Consider the following 21,392-nt stretch of genomic DNA (forward strand, 5'->3'; position numbering starts at 1 on the left):
AGGATGATATTCCTGGTTTAAAGCAGGAATTGCTGTTCTGATCATCACTGGGGCTGCCAGTCTCCCTTTCAAAAGGTTTCAGTGGTTTCTCTTCAGTCTGCAAATCCTGAAGGTGCCAATCCACTCACCTTGGTGATGTGTCCTTGGGCAGAACCACTGTCCTCACAGTGTCCCAAAGGGATGGCTCAGAGCAAGGCAGCAGGGCAGGCTGACCAGAAATGAATGACTAATTTATGAAGTTTAATAATTTTAAATCCATGTGTGAGTCCTGGCTGCCTTAGACAAGATTTTATGCTAGGAGTCACAAGATTCAACTTGGAACCAGTATCTGGGGTGCACCAAAACTTTATAAAGTGGTAACTGTTTTGTCTAAGGCATGATATGAATGATCATGATTTATGATAAATCATAGAAAGGTTTGGGTTGGAAAGGACCTTAAAGATCATCTTGTTCCACCCCCTGCCATGAGCAGGGACACCTTCCACTATCCCACTGTCCAACCTGGCCTTGGGCACTGCCAGGGATGGGGCAGCCTCATCTTCCCTCTGCCAGGGCCTCAGCACCCTCACAGGGGAGAATTTCTTCCTGACAAATAATCTAAACCTACTTTTGAAGTAATCCTCCTGTCCTGCCACTCCAGGCTCTTGCAAATAACTTCTCCATCATTCCTGCAGGCTCCCTTCAGGTGTTGGAAGGCCACACTCAGGTTTCTCTGGAGCCTTCTCTTCTCCAGGCTGAGCAATCCCAATTCTCTCTGCCTTTCCTCACAGCAGAGGGGACCCAGAGCTGGACACAGGGAGCAGAGCAGAGCAGCAGCATCACCTCCCTTGAAGAGCTGCCACGCTGCTTCTGAAGCAGCCCAGGACACAACTGGTTTTCTGGGCTGCATCAAATGTAAAATGAGTAAATAAAAAGGTAAATGAGCACCTTGTCCAAAAATCATGTGGCCAAGTTAGCTCTGTGGTACTGGACACACTGGAGGCTGCATTTCAGTGATAGATGAAATGGTTTTCTGCACATGCAGCAGCCAAACAACTTGGCTGCATTTCTAGTGGTTTGGATTAGAAGACCACAAACATCAAAAAGCATATGTAAGAAGCTAATGGCTTTTCAACATATTGTGACAACAAACCAGCCAAAACTTCTTTCAACCAGGTTGCAGCATAATGTCTTCCTGCAGCAATTTTTCCTACAGAAAAGCTTAAAATCAAAAATGTAAGCTCCTGTAAAAATTACATTTAAAATATGAAGCTTAAGCTATGTGTGAGCAGGCAGAAATACTGCTGCACACAAGAAATAGTTGAAACTGGATGTCCATTCTTTAAAGTAGAAAAATATAGGCAATTTCCAAAGTGAGAAACTAAACTAAGTCAGATTTGCAGTGGAAGGGTGAGGTGAGCAGATACTTTCTACAGAATGCAGTGTTAATGCTTTTCTACCCATTCAAGTCTTAACAGCTGTTTCAGCAAGAGGGGGAAAATAAAGGCCCTTGGTAGCTCTTAAGCAAGCTGCCAATTTTCCACGTGGGATTCAATGTCTAAGAAAATTAGATTTTCCTTGTCTCCTGCTGCTGCAAGGAATAAGCACACTCAGTAACACTAGGAGCAATGAAAATTCCATATTTCTGAAAAAAAACCTTCTATTTCCTAAATTTTTATCATATATTAAACATTTTCTTAATAAAAAAAGATTGGCTATCTAATATCTAGTCTCTTTTATTCTGACTCTATATTTTTGAAGGGACACTGCTTGTGACATATTTCAAGTTCCTGAATTGTCTTCCTGTATGACAGACAGGTGCAGTTGCTTGCACTGAGAATTTTGTGAACATTGAAGAAAAACTATGTCCATAAATAAAATACATATTTCTGACACTCAAGAGGAAAGAAGGATGGAATTTTAAATATCAGATATTGATCATGAACCAAATTCTGCCTGCTTTGCATAGAGGCACCTGTCCAAAAATCCACAGAAAAACAGCAAGCAAAGCAAAGCCTGGGATGCATTTTGTGTACATACAGCTGGATCCCAAGGCCACACAGTGACCAGCTTCTTGCACCTCCTCCCACACTGTTCCAGTTCCCTCCCAGCTCCTGGAATTCACTTCTGCTCATGTAACACCTGGAACTGTCACCACAGCCTATGTTGGCTATTTCTGGTGTAGAGATTTGCATAGGAACACTCACAATCCACAGACAAGCATATCCTAATGCTCTCCTGTTCAATCTGAGTCTCTCCAATTCCTCTTTATAGCTTGTTACATCACAGTGCCTTGGTACTTGTATGAGATACCAAGGATCCAAATATTTATGTCAGAGGAGGGGGGGGAAATCCTATCAGCATCTGTTTGCAGAAGTGAGAGGGTGGAACTGAAGTGTCAGATAATCTCCCAAAAAGATGTCAGCGTTTTCAGCTGCCTGACAGATCTGTCTGCCTGTGTCAGAGTAAACAAGAAGATGGCTCAGCCATTTGGACTGAATTTAAGGCAAAACAAAGAACAAATTATCTGTTTTCTGATCAGGTCTCCTGCTCCAGTTTACAGATGTCCATTTCTAACATCCCCTGGAAGTCCCTTTGGGAACAGCAATCAATGCACTCTGTGGCTGACCAGCCCTGCTGAAGTATCAGAAATCTGGAACTAGAAAAACCTCCTGTAGAAAAGAAACCTTCAAACAGTAAAGACACCAGGACACTTCAAAATTACTCTGCACTTTCAGTTTGCTGGAAAGAAGATTGTCCCACTTAAGAAAATTCCATGGAACTGGTCTCTGAATTAATTTGAATTTTGAGCAGATCTCCGGGTTTAAGTGGAGTTAGATTTATGCTGAAGTCAGAGATTGAACTGAACCCAAATGTCTTTAATACACAACCTTGATCCTCACCAGGAAATGACAGAGTTTATCAGGTTGCCAATCTTACCTCTGTAATAATGAAGAAGTCATCACCAGGCTCTCCCTGCACAACAATTTTTTCTCCATCTTCAAACTGGACAGGTTCCAGTGCATCAGCCACTGTCAGCCTCTCCCATTTGTCCAGGGACTCTAAAATATTGAAGATCATAAAGCTATATTATAAAAACACTCCAACTTTGGCTGGAGATTCATATCTAAACTGACAGCCCTGCCGTGCCTGCTTCTGTTATAAAAGAAACATTTCTTTCATCCAGGCACTTTGCACGAACCTCCAGTTGGGAAACATGAATGTATTTATTCATTGTGTCTTAGCCATCAGCAATCACCCAGATAGCAATCTTAAAAGTTGGACAGGAAAAGTTGGCTCTGGTTCCCCTTGCCTGATATCTGATTAGTGCTGCCCTGGCTCTGCCACAGCCTGGAGCAGCTGAGGAGCTGCTGGAGCTGTGGGAGCACCTGGGATTCCTTCACCACATCCCACAGCAGGTGTCAGGGCAAATCCTGCAGTGTTTCCACCAGAGCTGCTCCCAGTTCCTGGTGGGGTGGGTGTGCAGTGTCCATCTCTGGGGTGGGTGAGACCTCCAGAGCCAATGGCCAGACCCTGGTGGCACAAGCAGCAGGAGACCAGGGTCATCCAGCCTTATGGATGTCTGAAATGGCAGCTCTTTGTTTGCCAGCAGGAATGGGATGCAAAATGCTTTCTTTTTCACTCCCCCCACTCAAGGGAGAAAAGTTATAAAACTTCCCAAAAATTTCTGCCATTAAAAACGACGGGTCTGTTTTAGGATTAACAGAGCAAATGCAGCCTGTGATGGGGTCCCCATCACCCAGCTGCACCTGCCCCAAATCCCCCCTGGCAAGGGACAGCCTGCCCAGGGCACAGCCAGGGCTGCTCAGCCCTGCCCTTGCTAAGGGATGCATTCCACCTGCCCTGCCCTGCCACCTGTGCTTCTCCCCAACCCCCATTTGCATGAGAATTCAAGGCAGTGAATTGCACTTGAACTTTTGTACTTGGATCAGATTTGACTGAAAAATTACAGGTTTAAAAGTTATTAAAAGCAACAGATAATACAATGATTTAACCTTCACTGCCTCAAAAAGCTGGGCTGAAATTCATGTCCCAGAGCTCTGCTGATTCCTACTTGCTATGAATTATTGAACTAATGTAAGTCAAGAGAGAGTTTCTGACACCAGGATTAGATGTGTGCCATTCCATCAGACTCTGGTTTCCCCATTTTGTTCAAAATATTGCTTAGAAGGATTGTGTGAGGGTGAAAGGAAGTTCCTTGAAGTAAAAAATGCCTTTTGGCTGAGCTCAGAAGGACACTGTGTCTGGTAACAAAACCAGACCAAAGTGCTCAAAGCACCAAAGGTAAGTTATGAGTTGACTGACACATCATCATGATTTTATGCCACTTTCTTGTTGCTCTTTGGGAAATTGATTATTTTTAACATTTTCCCCACCTAAAGCACTTTCCTGGTGTGTTTGTGACCTTTGCTGCAGAAGAACTAACATCAAAGACCAAGCCCATATTGTCAATGCAACATTCAAAAACTGCTCTGTTTGATTAAAAATAAGCATAAAACTCTTTCATACAGACTAGAGAAGACTTTTTCTTTTCTTTTTTTTTTTTTTAAAGAACTCAGTAATTAACAATGAAAAGAAAGAGTCTCTTGAAACTTCTTCTTCTGTTGGCTTTATGAAAAATTCAAAGCTAATTCTAGCTCTAGTCACGAAGTGTCTCTCTTTTGTCTAAGGGAACTGTACCACTACAAATACATTGGTTAATAATTCTTACAAAGAGAGCATTATATAGAATATTCTACAAGTTTTAGTTGCAGAGTTGAAGTATTAGATAAATTAGACCACAGGCAATTTTTTTTGCAATGTCTAAATTGTACATATCAATTCACTTTATATTTAATTAAACTCCAGAAGAAAAATTTGAAACAATCATTTCTTTCATATCTTGTTTGATACACTATAAGAAACTACTGATAATCTAAAAAAATCCTTAGATTAAAAAAAAAAAAGAAAAAAAAAAAGTGATTCTTGCAATTATATGTCTAATCACAGACACTAGAAAAAAGAAACATAAGAAGCAGGCAGAGGTTTTTCCACCAGGAAATCACTGAGCTCTGACCACATTAAGGGATAAAGTAAAGTTGACTTTTCAGTGCCATTTTGAGATTCTAAAATAGATTTCTGCTTTGCAGGTGTCATCTGCTTTTTAGACATGTCAAAGAGATCCTTACACATTTCATCTAAATTTCCATGTTCCTGCAATGATGTGTTATTTTGTTCACTGCTTTTCTGTACTTAAAAAAGGTTCAAATCTTAAAGTCCTTCCTCTTTTTTTCTTTAGCAAGATTCAAAAGCCACACTACAAATTAGGCTCTAATTACATTGCAAACCACATGTTTAAGGAAGCACATCTCTGAATAACCTTTCTACTCTGAAATTGTTTTGAGATGTCTCATTGTTGTAATTGCTTCTCATTAGTGCAGGTGCACAGATTCTTTTTTTCTTTAAATACTCATTGTAATTTGCTATAATTTGTGCTCTTAATTTAGGAAGATTTAAATTAAGCATAAAAGGAGGATTTTAAATTATGAAAATTTCATTAATAAGTGAGCAACATACTTGGCCTCACTTTAAGCACACAAATATAATTGAAAATCTCATGGATAACACCTCTCAGAAGTTCAAGGATACACTCACTGAGACACTCATATTTCAGGTACCTCAGCTTGAATGGTAGGTGAATATCATAAACAAAAAAACCCAGAAAAAATTTAAGTAGAAATAGAAATACTTCAATTATATTATATAGTAAATAAATCCTGAACTGTTTTTTTCCAAACAGCCCCAGCAAAAACATGATGTTTTTCCCAAAGAATCAACAACTCATTGTACTGTCTAACACTGTCCTTGTTAGAGGCTTTTGTTCTCCTAATGGTGATTGATTGGTCAGGCATTATGGGTTTGTTGTTTTTCCTACTGAAGGCCATCAAGAACACATCCAAATTTTGTGGATACCACATTAATCAAAGGGAAACAAAATCCAAGGACAAGAAGCTAAACAGATGCTTTAAGAATGTGGGACAGGGGCTGTAAAATGCAGAGAAGCAAAGAGATCCGTCCAGTTTGATTTGTAATATTGGTTTGTTTAGTGCACACAAACACTGTATTCTTGCAGGAAAAAGGATTTCACCTGCTCCCTGGGAGGATGTAACTGGAATTTATGACAAATTCATATCTCTGCACTGCTTCCTGCTCTATCCACATGATCTTTACTCAGCAGCAGTACTGCAAGTGCCAGTGTGTGCCTGCTCCACCTTTAATTCATGCTCCAAACACACGGGCAGTGCACAGGAAAGATGGGAAAAACAAAAAGGGCCCTTGACACTTTCATTCCTTCAGAAACAACCCAATGTGAGACCTCCTGTCTGAGCAGCTCTGCTTTCATCGTGCCACCAGAGATCAAAACTCATCCTGCCAATGCCAAAACACAGGAACCAAGATCCAAAGGGCAACTGACCCAAAATGGAGACCTTGCTCAGGAATTCTTCATACATCTTCCTCTTCCTCAGGGTGCTGCCCTGTTATTACAGGAGAGAGAAAAAGGAGGCAGAACATTACACAAAGTATTTCTGTGATTTCTTCCTACAGCTGCTCTTTTTCTTTTCCCTCCCCTTCCAAATCTTAAGCATAGCCAGTGTAAACAGCCTCAGGCAAACGTTTCCCCATAAAATGTCTGGGCAAGTTGTATTGCTGATAAGCAAAGACAGAAGGACTCAAATCCAATCCTGCTGTAATTTCACTGACTTTACTGGTGTTACTGGACACTGCAGATGAATTGCATCCATTTACAGGCATTCATTTTAAAGCCTGAACTTCATCAATTAACTGTTTAGGTAATTCAACATATATCTCGTAGCCAGTGAGCCTCTTTGCAATTACAATGTAGGATAAAACTTAAAATGTCTCCCTCGTGGTTCCCATCCTTCTAGGTTAAAAAGTTTTTAATGCCAAATGTGTTTATCTGTAAACCTGGTTAATATTCTGTACAGTGTTGTATCTATGGTTATGCTGAGCAATCCATTCATATTATTATTTTAACAAGATTTAAGCATTTGGGGGCAGACAATCCATCAATGTATGTGCAGCCAACAGCACAGTCATTCCCACTCCACTGAGATTTTGTTGTGTGATAAATTTCTGAGACACATTCTCCTTACACGGTGTTTGATCAGCAAGACAGAAACCACAAGCTGCTGTTCCAGCATGCATTTTTGAAGGTGATTCATGTAGGAATAATTATGATGAAATTTTACCAACACAAAAATAATGAATGCATCCTTAATTCCTTCTGCAGTGACACAAAAGATTTATAAAGAAGTTCTTCCCAGGTACCAAAGAGGAACTGCAGGGCCTGCCTTGGAGCAGCAGCTTGTTCCATACTGGTGACACCCCAAATCACTCCTGCCTGGGCAGGTTTCCTGGGGATGGCAAAGGCTGCCTGGTGCCTCCTACTCAAATCTACAAGGTACAACACTGATCTTCTCAAGAAAAGGAAAACAAAGATGCCATTTATTCATAGACTGGGCAGAGAGGATGTAAGCAAATGTCAGTGTCTGCCATAGAAAAAGCCATTTCTCTATTCCTCCTGCTCCAAGTGACCACCTGTGAGTGCTGGGAAAGTGGGGATAGAGAAGGGCAAAGGAGAAGAAACTTTTGCCCTCCAGTGTGAAAGCACTGAGAAGTGTTTTGGGTATGAAAATGAGAATGGCTGGTGTATGATATAACTAAGAATTAAACATCATCCCTCCTTCCTACACGTGCTGTACACCAAAGCACCACAAATCCTTCCAGCAGCATCAACAGGCTTTGGCTCCAACCTGGGACCAGAGCACCAGCTGGAGCTGCCAGGTGCTCTCCTCTGGGGACAGCTCCTGTTTGTGCCCCTGTCCTGGGGTCAGCCCTGCTCCCAAACAGCCCCAGCAGCAGCAGCAGCAGCTCCCAGGTACCATGGCTCAGCCCCAGCAGCAACTCCCAGGCACTGTGGCTCAGCCCCAGCAGCTCCCAGGCAATTAATTAATTAATTAATTAATTCATTAATTCATTCATGGTACTCCCAGGTACCATGGCCCAGCAGCAGCTCCCAGGTAGCTGTGGCTCAGCAGCAGCTCCCAGGTACCATGGCTCAGCCCCAGCAGCTCTCAGGTACCATGGCCCAGCAGCAGCAGCTCCCAGGTACCATGGCTCAGCCCCAGCAGCTCTCAGGTACCATGGCCCAGCCCCAGCAGCTCTCAGGTACCATGGCCCAGCCCCAGCAGCTCTCAGGTACCATGGCCCAGCAGCAGCAGCAGCTCTCAGGTACCATGGCTCAGCAGCAGCAGCTCCCAGGTACCATGGCTCAGCAGCAGCAGCTCCCAGGTACCATGGCCCAGCAGCAGCAGCAGCTCCCAGGTACCATGGCTCAGCAGCAGCAGCTCTCAGGTACCATGGCCCAGCAGCAGCTCCCAGGTACCATGGCCCAGCAGCATCTCCCAGGTACCATGGCTCAGCAGCAGCTCCCAGGTACCATGGCCCAGCCCCAGCAGCTCTCAGGTACCATGGCCCAGCAGCAGCTCCCAGGTACCATGGCCCAGCAGCAGCAGCTCCCAGGTACCATGGCTCAGCAGCAGCTCCCAGGTACCATGGCCCAGCAGCAGCAGCTCCCAGGTACCATGGCCCAGCAGCAGCTCCCAGGTACCATGGCCCAGCAGCAGCAGCTCCCAGGTACCATGGCCCAGCAGCATCTCCCAGGTACCATGGCTCAGCAGCAGCTCCCAGGTACCATGGCTCAGCAGCAGCTCCCAGGTACCATGGCCCAGCCCCAGCAGCTCCCAGGTACCATGGCTCAGCAGCAGCAGCTCTCAGGTACCATGGCCCAGCAGCAGCTCCCAGGTACCATGGCCCAGCAGCAGCAGCTCCCAGGTACCATGGCCCAGCAGCAGCTCCCAGGTACCATGGCTCAGCAGCAGCAGCTCTCAGGTAGCTGTGGCTCAGCAGCAGCTCCCAGGCACTGTGGCTCAGCCCCAGCAGCTCCTCAGGCTCCCCTGCACACCCCAGGCTGCTGCTGACAGTTCTGCCCTCGATAGCATCGCTAACCCCCTCCTGACCCCTCTGTCTGACAAACTTGGTTCTCAACCTCAGGGGGCCCTGGCTGCATTTGAAGTGCCAGAAAGGAAAAAAAAAAGCAGAGAACTTCAAACACAGGAGGCTCTGTGAGCCACGCCAGCTCCTGACAGCTCGCTGGGAGACAAGGGATGGAAAACTGGACACTGCACAGTTGCTGCTTCCCTCCCTGCAATCGAGTGGAAACGAGAGCAGCAAAATTGACAGCTGTGGAAAAGCAGATTGGTGGTTTAGTCTGATGGGCTGGGACACCCAGGGACAGATGTGGAAAATGCTTTTTAAATGCCTTGTGGACACAGATGAATTTTAAGAAGCAGTAATCAGTAGCCATAAGTGATGCCTGACCACGGCTTTGTGTATTTAGAGATGCAGACAAGACCAGGAAGGTGGGAATTGCAGCCATCCCACCTGGCCCAGAGAGGAAGAGCCCACCACTTCCTCCAGGAACACAGGTGTGTTAAGCCTTGGCTAAACTAAGCCAGGGCAGCAGTCCAGAACCCACAGCGAAGACAAGTGCAAAAGTAAAACTGAAGTGGAAATAAAAAATTAAATTAGCAGTTACAAATGTTTGTATTGTAATATCTAGAACCCCTCTTAGTGCATAGCTACACTGACTTAATATCCCCTGTCTCAGAATGATCCCACAGGGGTAAGGGAGAAATGGGCCCAGGGAAGAACTGGGGCTTAGGGCTGCTGCTCCCAGCACATGAAACAAGGTGACCCAGCTGATGGCTCCTGGCTCATCCTGCAGGATCCATCCAGCCCTCCTCCCTCTCTCCTCTGAGCCTCTGGGGTGGCAGGAGCCACCCAAGCAGAGCTTCTCCTCAGGGTGCCCAGGCAGCACAGGAGCTTTTCTGCTTTTCCAGAGCACCTGAGGCTGGATCCAGGTTGGAACAAGCAGATCCCAAATTCAGTTCCAGGGAGGAGAAGCCTGGCTCACCCTCATGCACATTGTTTTGCGTGCGTTTTCCTGCTCCAGCTCTCATGAGCAGAGTGAGGGGAAGGATTTTGAGAGATCAGTATTATAGTGCAAGCTAAAAACAACCCAGCAGTGGAATTGCAGCCAACCAACCACGTGTTTATTTCCTTTGGTATTAACCACCTTTTCCCCATGAAACAGAGAGAGAACATAGAATCATAGGATCACAGGGTGGCTTGGGCTGGGAGGGACTTTAAAATCATTTAGTTCCTTCTCACCTTCTCTGGCCAGTCTGATAATCTTCTCATCCCCTGCAGGCATGTCATCTCTGATTTCTGATGTCCTTTTTACACTTGTTTTATTTAGCTGCTTTACCCAAACTGGCATGGACAGCATCACAACCTCCTCTCCTACCCTTCAGGTACCTTCAGCAGAAGTGGCAACCTGTGCATTGCCTGCACAGGTGCTGAGTCTGTCCCCATGCAATATTTTCATGGATCTTCTAGAAGCAGCAGCACTTAAGACAGTACCAACATTTACAGACTATGAGATGCTGAAAGTTCACTAGAGCAGGAAAATAAAAAACAAAGGATCTGGAGACATTAGAAATGGGACAGAAAATAATAGAATGAGCATCCATTTGGAAAATACAATAATAAAAAAAAATATCCAAAGCAGAGATGCTTGACATACAGAAGACCTGCAAGTTGTAAAGCTGAGAGAGATTCACAGACAGGAGGTGAGACCTGCACCAGACTGCAACAAGAGCACAGCCAAGGCTATTTTGGTCTGCACAGGCAAAGATATCATCCAGGAATGAAGTTTGGAGGCTCCATCTCCGTGGCTCAGATGTGACGGCGCCTGGTGTGCCACATTCTGTCTCGGTACCTCTCCTCCAGAAATGTGCTCCCAAATCCAGCAGGGCTTGAAGAAATGCTAACACACTTGGGGAGAGCTGATAAGGAAGGAGCAAAACAAATCCAGCCTGTATTTGTTGGCTCAGCACTGGGATCATAGGTATGGCATCCTCATAGCTAGCATGCACTGTGGCAGGGGTTTTAAGTAGACAGTGATAATTATCTACAGATATATGACAGAAAGAGAGGGCAATTCAGTACAGCATAGCTTGACATAACTCAAAGTAAAGGGAGAAAACTAAGAAAATCTAATTTAAGATCAATATCGAAGAAGTTTTCCAAGGAAGGAAATATTCTCTCACAGAAGAGTTTCCCAAGGGAAGCACTAGAAATCTTAGAGCTTAAGCCAGATAAAAACAATAGTAAATGTACATGAATAATTCTGCACTGGCAGGGTTCTTGATGGCATGTTTTAAAAAGTCTTTATTAATTCTGGTTTTTTCTAACCTATTAATATCTTATTTCAATAGTCTCTGCTTCTCCCTCTCCCCCCTCTCCTTTGTTCACTTTCTCCCTGGTTCTGAGCTGTCAGGCACAAGCTCATCTCCTTAAAGGCAGTGGCTCCCATTAACTACAAAGCCTCATTAATATTCTAAGCTGCAGTGCTCCTCCCTGAGACAGTCCCAAGGAGAAACAAGATCACTCTAATTCATCAAATCCACACAGAAAAGGCCTCAAAGCCATTTTTAGGACCATTTAATGTTGCAAGGCCTAGGCTTAGCTTAAGCAATACACAGGCTGGGGAAAATGAACCAGAGACTGGAACAGGTCCTGTTGAGTTCCTATTCAGCATCTGCTTCCCCTCATTTCCAGCTCCTCTTTCCCTGTTTTCATCCATTTTATCTTTTCATTCCTCCAGTCCAATCTTTCCTTGTCCTTGTGCCTTGTTCCTGATTCATTTTCTCAGGTGGAGCTGATTGAGTCTTTCCCAGAAATCCCCACCTTCAGTAAGAAGCCAAAGAAATGTCTACCAAGAGGCAAAGCAAGACTCAAGTTTCAAAGAAAGAGTTATCCTGGCAGGAGGTGCTGGATGGACTTCAGGGCTGCACAGCCCCATTTAATCCCTGGTTGAGCAGCTCCTGAGTGATGCTGGAACATGAAATAAAAATCCCCAGTGCATTCTGGCCATGGCACCAAGCAGCCCACACAGCTCTGTGCCACAGGTGCCAGGTGGATTGCAGCTTCTGGAGGTGCTTTGTGCTTTGGTCATCACACAACCTGCATTTCATTCAACCCAAAACCCTCCTGACTTTATTTTATCTCAGCTGAAAAAAAAAAACCCTGCTTGCTAAAGAATTTGTTCTCGGGTTGAAAGCTGTAAAAAGACAGTAGAAAAAACCCAAAATAGTGTAAATAAAATGAAGTATAACATGAGGAACTGACTATCCTTGATTTGTCACAAAATCCAAACCAATGTTATAACTCACTTTCTGTGAGCAGTTTGCCAAATAGGCCAAATGTATTGAATCCCACACAAGTCTTCTCTCAGAGCCAGGTATCTTGGACCATGGAAACAAGAGTTAGTTAAATTATCCTGGACCAAGTCCTCCTAAAGAAGAAATTGCAAGAAATTAATACTTCAAATTTTCTCAGTCTGGGAACAGAATTGTCTAGGGGATCCATCTGATGTTGGGATACAGACATTTGCTTCTCTGGTATTTGTGGTATTTGCTATATTTAGAGTACAAATATTGTACTACCCTGGGATGTTCCCCATTCCGTGATGCTCTCGGATCCAAACTGCAAAGAAGAGGGCAGCAACTGAATTCCATGAGAAGCCTATGGCAGAAAAAAATCCTTTGCTCTCTCCCAGAAGAATGTAAGTAAATAAATGCTGGATATATGCACAAGTGTGTGTGTCTGTGGCCGTGTGCACACACACAGAACATATACATAAAAGAATTTGCAACAGAGTGAAAAGTATGTAACTCAGCAGAGATAATTCTATGAAATAAATAGAACACACGGATAATTTGTGAGTGTGCCACAGAGGGAACATGTTGAAGTGGTTTTTTGTACCCCACCTAACACAATGAATTTGATGGTGTAATACTTTGTCAAGGACTGCAGGGAAAGCCAAGCACATTCTGACAAAAAGACCTATCCCAACATTACAATCATCACAGCTGCTAAAACAAACTTGAATGTGATCTTCAATCCATCCTAAGGTACCTAAGCTGAGACAATGAAATATAAAGAAATATATCTCTTCAACAAACTTCCTCTGGGACAGGCTAAATAATAAATGGATGACAACTGTAACTAAAAGCCAGCAGGAACTTTCTACATCAGGCTTTGTCCATCCATAAAAAGGAAACCCCAAACTCCAAACCTCCTGAGAGGCATTTTATTCATACCATAAACCAGTCAGGATCAATAAGACACATAAGTGGGGAAAATGGCACTAAGCAGAAATAAAAACAAGAAATTATTAAATGCAAAGCAAAGGACCAAAATAGTGCCTGCAAGCAGAAATGAGGTGGAGAGTCAAGTGTCTCATGACAGGATAAAATCTTTTTGGCAAGTGTGGATCTGAAGGCATGATTTGCAAATAAATATTTACAACCTGAATAAAATTTCAACACTTGACTGAGAAAGCACGGGGCTGGTCATGGCAGGGAAGGAATGCAGACAAGAGAAATAACTATCTGGGGTTATGGAGGGGCTTCATCTGACTATAGCAAAGATCTCAGGCAGGAAAAGGTAATTTATTCCTTGGACAAAAAGATTTGCAACCAGAAAATAAGGAAAGAGAAACCTGCTTGCTCCCAAGTTTTGAAACCATCTTAAATTGTACATTTCAAAAGGTACCCTAGGCATTTCTCCTCATTTAAAGGCAGAGTCATTTCTACATTCAAACACCCAGTTAGAGGCTAAATGGCAGAAAAACATGTTTCTGGGAGTTGAGAGGCAGCTGCTGCTGCATTGAACTGAGCACAGCAAAAGCAGCCCCATAATGGTGGAGTCAGCTTCAGGTATGAAATGCAGCCACTGAAACATGATGTAATTAATTCTTAGGCTTGAGGAAATGTGCAGAGAGCCACTGTAACCTGCCCTCACACGACTGCACAAAGACAGGTGTCTCATTTCACCTGCAGCAACGAAATTATCCACCCTGCACCTACAAAGAAATGGGAAGATGACAGGATTCATTCAGTGTGGATGGGTAAATTGCATCCACCATGGACTGCATTTAAAATCAAACATTTTCTATTTTCTATACCTGCAGAAAATCATTTTCCATTAAATATTTCCTATCTGAGTACTGGGAATATTACAATAATGCTGTCTGGGTATCTAACCCAGTGCAACAGACCACCAATTTTTAGTGGCCTCAACTGTGAAAAAACCACAAGAAGCAAGAGAGGCAGAGAAATATATCCATGTTAATCAAAAGGTCTCATTGACTGCAGAAACTGAGCTTGCTAGGTAAGGTAGAGCACTTGTCCAGAGAACCTGTGAATTAATTTGAAAAGCACTTAGCACTACCCTAGAATCAAACAGAAATACAACCATAATATTCAGCTTGTATGTACAACCAAAACTAGCATTAAAAACACAGTCCTTTCCACTTGGGACTTTAAATCCTTTTAGCAAAGTCCTGTCTCTGCATCAAATATTCATCTTCTGAAGTGTGCTATCAGATGGTAATGGGCACATGAGCAAACCTGGCAGCTCACAGGTACCTCTAGTGCCATCAACACCAACACTGAAATCACCTCCAGCTGCAAAGGCTGTGAACCTGTCCCTTCAATTCCTTACCACAAGCTTACAGGCAGCTGCAGAAGCTCTGCTTGAAAAGCCAAGGAATATGTGCCTTGTCCTGGCATTTATGTCCCTTCTACATTCCTTCACTTTTGAATTTTGGATTCATCCTTGTAGCTTGCAGGTTTATCTAACCAGTTATCCCAGACACCCCTCCATGCATCCTTGGAGGTCATGGGATAAATAAGTTGGATGTGGCTCTTACATCTCTTTAGAAACTCTAAAAAGCACAAGAGAGAAGACAAAACACTTTATATAATTATTCCTCTATTTTGTCTTGCAGCCATCAGGCTGAATATTTTGGGAATAAATTTCCATCAGCTGTACTGTCCTAAATGCCAGTGTGATGTTTGTTTATGTGACACTGAACTCAGCCCATGAAACAGGGAGTGAGCACCAGCAGTGCTCATACATACTCATAAACAAAGATCACTTTTACACTGCTGCTTAAGAATTAATCATGTAAGGGTAAAATCTACTCAGTTCCTTTGTTGGTTTTTCTGTTTTCTGTAACACCCACTGGAAATACAGATGATCTTAAAATTGTTAATCTGAGAGCACAGTGTCATTTCCTTCAGATCAGAATGGAACAATGCAGCTTTCAGAGAACAGTCCTATTGAGAAGTAAGCTTTACATAGAGTAATGTCTGTTAATTATCAAAAAGAGAGGAATATTTTATGGAGAAGGAAGATATGCACATGGACATTGGAAACAAACTCATAAAAAAGTTATGACTTTGCTGAAGTTAATTATCTGTCAAAGTTTCCATTATAAACTCACCACTGAAGAACCAACAGCAAATCCATAAGCTAGCACACGCCCCAGGTGCCACCAAGGTCTGCAGAGCTTTGCTGCAGGGATGAGGGAGTTTGAAAGCAGCAGAGTAATGAATCATTAGCAGCTACAACCCCCTGGTATGTGTGGCTGACTGCTGGCTAACAAGGATGGAGGGCACAGTCCAAGCAAGACTTTTTATCATTTTAGTGGAGCTGGATTTACTTTCTATCACCTGCCTTGAGGAATGTAGTACAAGATCAGACAAAGACTTCACAGGCAAAGGGTGCTGCTGAGAGATATTTCCAGGCTCAGGATAAGGAGAGGATTTGCATAGCTTTGGTGGGTAACAGAGGCCTCCTGAGGTTTTCATTCACAGAGCAGTTATGCATAATGTTTCTCAATTGCATTTCTGACTCAGCTCCTTTCTGCTGAATCCTGTCCCCTTTTCTCTCAGTTCATTCAGTTCCTCAGTGATTTTGCCATGGCCACTCTCTTTCGCGTGCTCTGAACACAGAACTGCAAAGGGAAGTGCAGAATCCCAGCTGCATGGGGAAGCTTTTCCCCTAAACTCACCATCAGGATGCGTCTGTAGCTGTCTCTGTCGATGCCCCAGAGCTTCAGGTCTGTCTTGGCCTTGACAGTGGCAGCTCTGGGGGTCCCATAGATGAGTGCCAGCTCCCCAAAACTGCCTCCTTCTCCAATGCTGGTCACCCACTCCCCGTTGACATAAACCTGCACAGCACAAGACAAGAGGAAAAAGCAGTTTGGGACTTAGCTGCAGTTCTAACTGCCAGTCATCACAAAGGCCATTAGGAATTTCCTTTCTTGCTGTCAATGTTGGGGACACAGAAGGAAAACAAGAGCATGACACCAACAGTTGGTCCCCAAAGAGGGGAACCAGCTGCTCTGTGGACAGGATTTCAAGTTGTCTTGCTTCAGTACAATGACTTTATTTACTCTCTGGGTTTCCAGCTCCCATGGTTAGCTGGCATCATGTTTTCCCCCTTGTGTTCAAGGCTCAGGCAGTCAACAAGCAGAACTGTCACAACTCTGGTTTTTTATTAACACTCTCAGACTTGGAAGGAAGGTGTGTTGATAAGTGTAGTGAGGATTACTGAAATGGAAAACAGTCAAAACAAGGAAATATCTTTTGAAAAGGAACTTTTTTTTTTCCTTCCCTAAGCCTAGTGTCTCCAAAACCCATTTAAATTTAACTATACAGATCTTCTCCCTTGGTGAAGATGACTAAGGGCTTTGGACTTGAGGAGCTCTAAGCAGAATGACCCTTTCACATCAGATCTAGAGAACTCAGGAAGCAGAATTTGACCCACATCCTTTTTGGGTACTATATCCTCTTGGAATATGGTATGAAGTGACACCACTGTTGCCATATTTTTCCTGGATGATGTTTAATTTGAGAAGAATTCCTGCACTTGAGTGTTATGTGACATCTTCCCTGGAGGAAAGGGACTCGTGCAGTTTTGTGCTGGGCAGATTTTTCTCACTATTTATTCATGAACAATGCTGCTCATGAGCCATAAGAGTGCATGCAAAGGACTGTGCATTCTGCAGCTTGCTATAAACTACACAACAAACCCTTTCAATTCTGTCACTCTGCCTGTGAGTTTGGAGGGCAGGAAAGGCTGGGTGAGTTTACTCAGGGCAGAATATACCCCAACCTGTTACAGACCAGTAACAGCAGAAATTATTCAGTATTAATTTCATTTGCTTGAAAGTTCTGTGAAGAAAAATAATATGAAAAAAAGGGATAGGTATTCTCATCTTAAGCAGAAAAGTGTTGCAGAGGCAAAGATCATAACCTGACACCAATTAGTGAGTAATAAACTAGCAGTTTTTAAAAAATGCATGAATTGGAGCTGTGCTCAAGCTGGGCATGAGAAAAGATAGTGACCAAAATAAATGAACTGGGGTCAAAACTCAACAACCTGTCAGTGTTAATTTTAATTCCATCATCATTTCATGATGAAAAGGCTTATTACAAAATACAGCTGGAATCAATCCCAATTCATCTTCACAATATTCAATTAAGATTTGCTCCAGCTCCTACTGGGGCCAGTGAAATGCTGGTTCAGTAGGAGATGGATGAGGCCATGGAGCAGTTCAGCTGATCAAGAGACCTCTGGGGTATCAGCTGAAAAGGAGCAGCTGAACTCCAGGCAATGTGGTGGCTCCTGGTGCTCCTGGAACATCTGAGGATCAAGGGGCTTAAAAATAAAGAGTAAAAATAATCCCAAACAGGCAGGTGGTTGCAGACTGCCAAGAAAAAGCTGCAGCCACAAAAGCTAAAGCTTCATTTCATCACCATGACAGGATGAATGTCACCCAGGAGAATATCACACAAGAGAACAGCAACAGCCTTCCCTTTCAAACTTTCACACTCACCACAGAAAGAAAATCTCACAGAACATTGAATCCACTTTTGATTCTCTTCATGATGAAAAATGAAAGCAAAAAAAAAAAAAAAGAAGTTTTTAAAAAGCCAGGCAAACCCAAGCAGTTTCCTGGTGAAACAAGAGGGTAATTCTGTGGCTTCTTTTTTTTTGTGAGACAATCAGGAGAAATGGATGAATAAAATGAGGATTCTGAAGGGCTTGGAACACAGTGAGAATGTATGAGCATTTCTGAACTCTATTAGTTCATTGCAAAATTGCCCAGATGCAGATTTGACTGTAGGGATACCCTCCTTCTGAGGGAATTGCACTGGATGGGCTCATGGGGTTTGCTGCACTAAACTAATCCATGTGTCCTCAGTAAAAAGTCTCAGGGATGGTGGGGAAAATCTAAATTCCAATGAGTTTTGGATCACATCCTGAATGTCAGCTGACATGGTACCCTTGACTCCTTTTCAGCACACCAAAAATACATGTGTATGTGTAAGAGTACATGCTCTTCTGTTGAGCAACACAGATTTTGTTCCTGCAGAAGGGTCTGAATTATAAGCAGGAAAATAAACTTATTCCAACACATATTTTTTAAGCAACATGGTGATATTTCTTGTTAAGGCAGTGTGCAGGATGTGACTGCAGCCCAGAGAGGGGAATTGTGCTGGTAAAACTCGAGGCTGAGCAAGTGAAGGATGGACATTTATCACTGCACAGTCATTATTTAGAGTGGCTACTACTGAACTGCTCTGAGACTCCTTAAAATTTGCTGTCTTACTTGACAAGACTGTTCAAAACACGTTTGACATCTTGCCTTAAACAGTTTATGCAAATGGTCATTCCTCCACCCCGAGGGTGTCAGGTTTAAATGCTCTGAGGTTAAACCAAATCACTGATCTGACAGTCTTTGGGCCCAGCACTCACTCCCCCTATAAAATGTCATTTTGAATATCAGTCTCTGAAAAAGAAAACACTTTGAGAATAAGAAGTTGCTTTCTAGAAGAAAAACCATTGGACTTCATTCTCTGCAAAGGCCAAAGTCAACACTCAATTTCTGTGTTCATGATGAAGTTGAAGTGCACTGATGGCACACTACAAACCATCCTGCCCTTTAACAGAGTTCAGCTCCACTATAAATCCCTTTAAAATAGATTTTTTTAAAAAGAAGTGGAAAGGAAAGAAGTTCTGTTTGTAGGGTGTGGGAAGCAAAGCTATTTTAGGCTCAGAACAGCTTATGAAAGTCGATTTTATATGGCAGCAGCTCAGATGATCTCCCTATTTATCCTAAAAAATACTGGGCTGAGGTTTTGGCTAAGCCAGTTTTAGGCATTTGTGAACTCTCACCAAAGTGGTGAGTACATAAATGAATTATTCTTAATTGTCACTTGACCTGCCAGTCACAGATCCATAACAGCTGGAACCTTCTCTCATGCAGCTGAAGAGGAAAAGCAGAAGTGCAGATGCCCAAATATGACCAAGCCATCAGGACCATCTACTTCCCACAGAGCAAAAGTACTCTGGATTTGTTTTCCATCATCATTTTATATGAACACTGCAATTTCTGGGGGCTTGAGAATCACACAATTTGGTTAATTTTATTCTCTTTTTAGGAGGCAAATGGGCTGTGATATCCATGGGCATTAATTGTGGGACAAGAACACAACATTCAGTGCCAGAGGAATGAACCTGAACTCCCTCATCTTCATGTTCTTTCTCTGGAGATGCACAAAGGAACCTTGAAGCATTTTACCTGGAAGGCAGGATATGAACATCTATCTCTGAGCTTTACTGGAGTGAATTTATCTTTCCTTTAATTTTGTATTGCTGATTTCAAGTTAACTTCAAGCTTTTTTTTTTTATTTTTTGTTCTGCCACTTTGTGATCTGTGTGGACAATCTAATTTGTTCCAGGCATGGTTATTCTTATGTCTTAAGTCCCCTCCCTTGTATCTGTTTGTAATAATTTGTGCTTTGTGTCTTGTCAAGCTTTAATATTTGTTATCCAAAAAGGAAGATGAGTTGTATTTATTCTTGGAAAAATGAACAAGCCTTAGACATGAAGGGTATTTTAATGTGGGTAGTTTTCTCAAAGGCAGTGCTTTATTTGTAAGTTTGAATTCAAACATATGAACTTGGAGACTGCCTTAAGAATCCTTAAAAGTTCAAGTTGAAAAACTCCAAACTTTAAAATGTTCTGCTTCAAATTTCAAAAGGCAACCTTCCAATATTAGAAAAATCATTGGTGATGGAAGAATTTAAACTAGAAGCAATCTATGGAATCTAACCATTAAATATAACTAGTTCTAAAATCCAACAGTATTTTCACATAAAACACTGTGCAATTTTCATCTTTGTTTGCACAAATTAGACAGTTTGCATATACAAATAAGGGTTTCAGGAAGATTTGACCTACAATCAAGAGATAATTTTATCTATTGTCCACAATATTCATGTATAGCTTCACATAGAGATTTATACAATAAATACAGAAATTTAAGAAAAAAAACACTGAAAAGTTTTGATTTTTATTTTCACCATACTACAGCTTGGCTGCTGTTGTCTTACAAGAAGAAAACCTGAGAATGCCTGTAGAGAAAGTTGCTGTGACATTAAATAGAATAGGAAGTTGCTGGGTCTAAAAAAAAAAAATACATCTGTTCAAAAAGGGCAGTCAATGGTGCTTTTTAAAGTAAAAAAATGTGAGGTTATGAGATTAAAATAACAAACAGGAAGTCACTTTATACTTAGAAATATGGATTAGAGATTTTTGCAAGTCATATTTTAGCAGGTACTTTCAACATCTTTACTGGAAACTATAATTTAAGTTCTGCCAGCTCCTGTTTGGCACACACTCCCATTTTTTTGAGCAGGAAAATTTCCAGTAGACAAGTGACCTCTAAGGCTTCAAAGTTTGTGCCATCATCTACCTCATGTGCACTGTACCCATCTGCAGGAGACAAAATTCTCCTCAACCCTGATGTGCCAAGGAGGAAAGCTGTGACTGATAATACAATAATTCCAGCTTTGGTCAAAGTGTACCTGGGTTGTAGGATACAGCAGAAGAGAGGAAAAAAAACCATGTTTTCCAAGGCCTCATTCTAAAATCCTTCTTTTACACATGAAAATTTGTGCCTTTCTCTTAGCCCACAGAAGAAAATGTACAGATATTTTATTCTGTGCTAACAAGGCTTGTTTGTGCTCTAAGAAAATGTAAGAGTTGAGAATGAAGTGCTATTATATTAAAAAAGGATTTTATGGTGCTTCTAATTTGACTCAGATTATTTTGTAAGGGAAAATTTTAGAAAGTTCTTACTTAGTCTTTGGGGTGCCTGTGCCAAAACTTGAAAAAAAAAATTACTTTTACATGCTGCAGTTTTTAAACTCAAAACACCACACACTGATTTTGTTATTGTCACTTTGTTGGTGGTTTCTGTTTGGTTTTGGTTGCTTGGTTGATAGATTTTATTGGGGTTTTTTTTTTTTTTATTTGGTTTTGTCATGACTTTCTTCCATGGG

The 21,392-nt window shown here is 42.4% G+C and overlaps 1 protein-coding gene across 2 annotated transcripts in view; it reads right to left on the minus strand.

Moving 5' to 3' along the window:
* PRKAR1B (protein kinase cAMP-dependent type I regulatory subunit beta) overlaps positions 1-21,392 on the minus strand; it is a 93,130-nt gene that overhangs the window by 16,192 nt on the left and 55,546 nt on the right. For both annotated transcript variants that reach the window (XM_056503253.1, XM_056503251.1), the window contains exons 7-9: positions 16,049-16,207; positions 6,455-6,515; positions 2,920-3,041 (exon numbers count right to left, since the gene is read on the minus strand). In XM_056503253.1, coding sequence (XP_056359228.1) covers positions 2,920-3,041; positions 6,455-6,515; positions 16,049-16,207 — 342 coding nt within the window. The remainder of the gene's footprint in view (positions 1-2,919; positions 3,042-6,454; positions 6,516-16,048; positions 16,208-21,392) is intronic.

Source organism: Oenanthe melanoleuca, chromosome 14, assembly GCF_029582105.1.
Source record: "Oenanthe melanoleuca isolate GR-GAL-2019-014 chromosome 14, OMel1.0, whole genome shotgun sequence".
Taxonomy (NCBI): Eukaryota; Metazoa; Chordata; class Aves; order Passeriformes; family Muscicapidae; genus Oenanthe; species Oenanthe melanoleuca.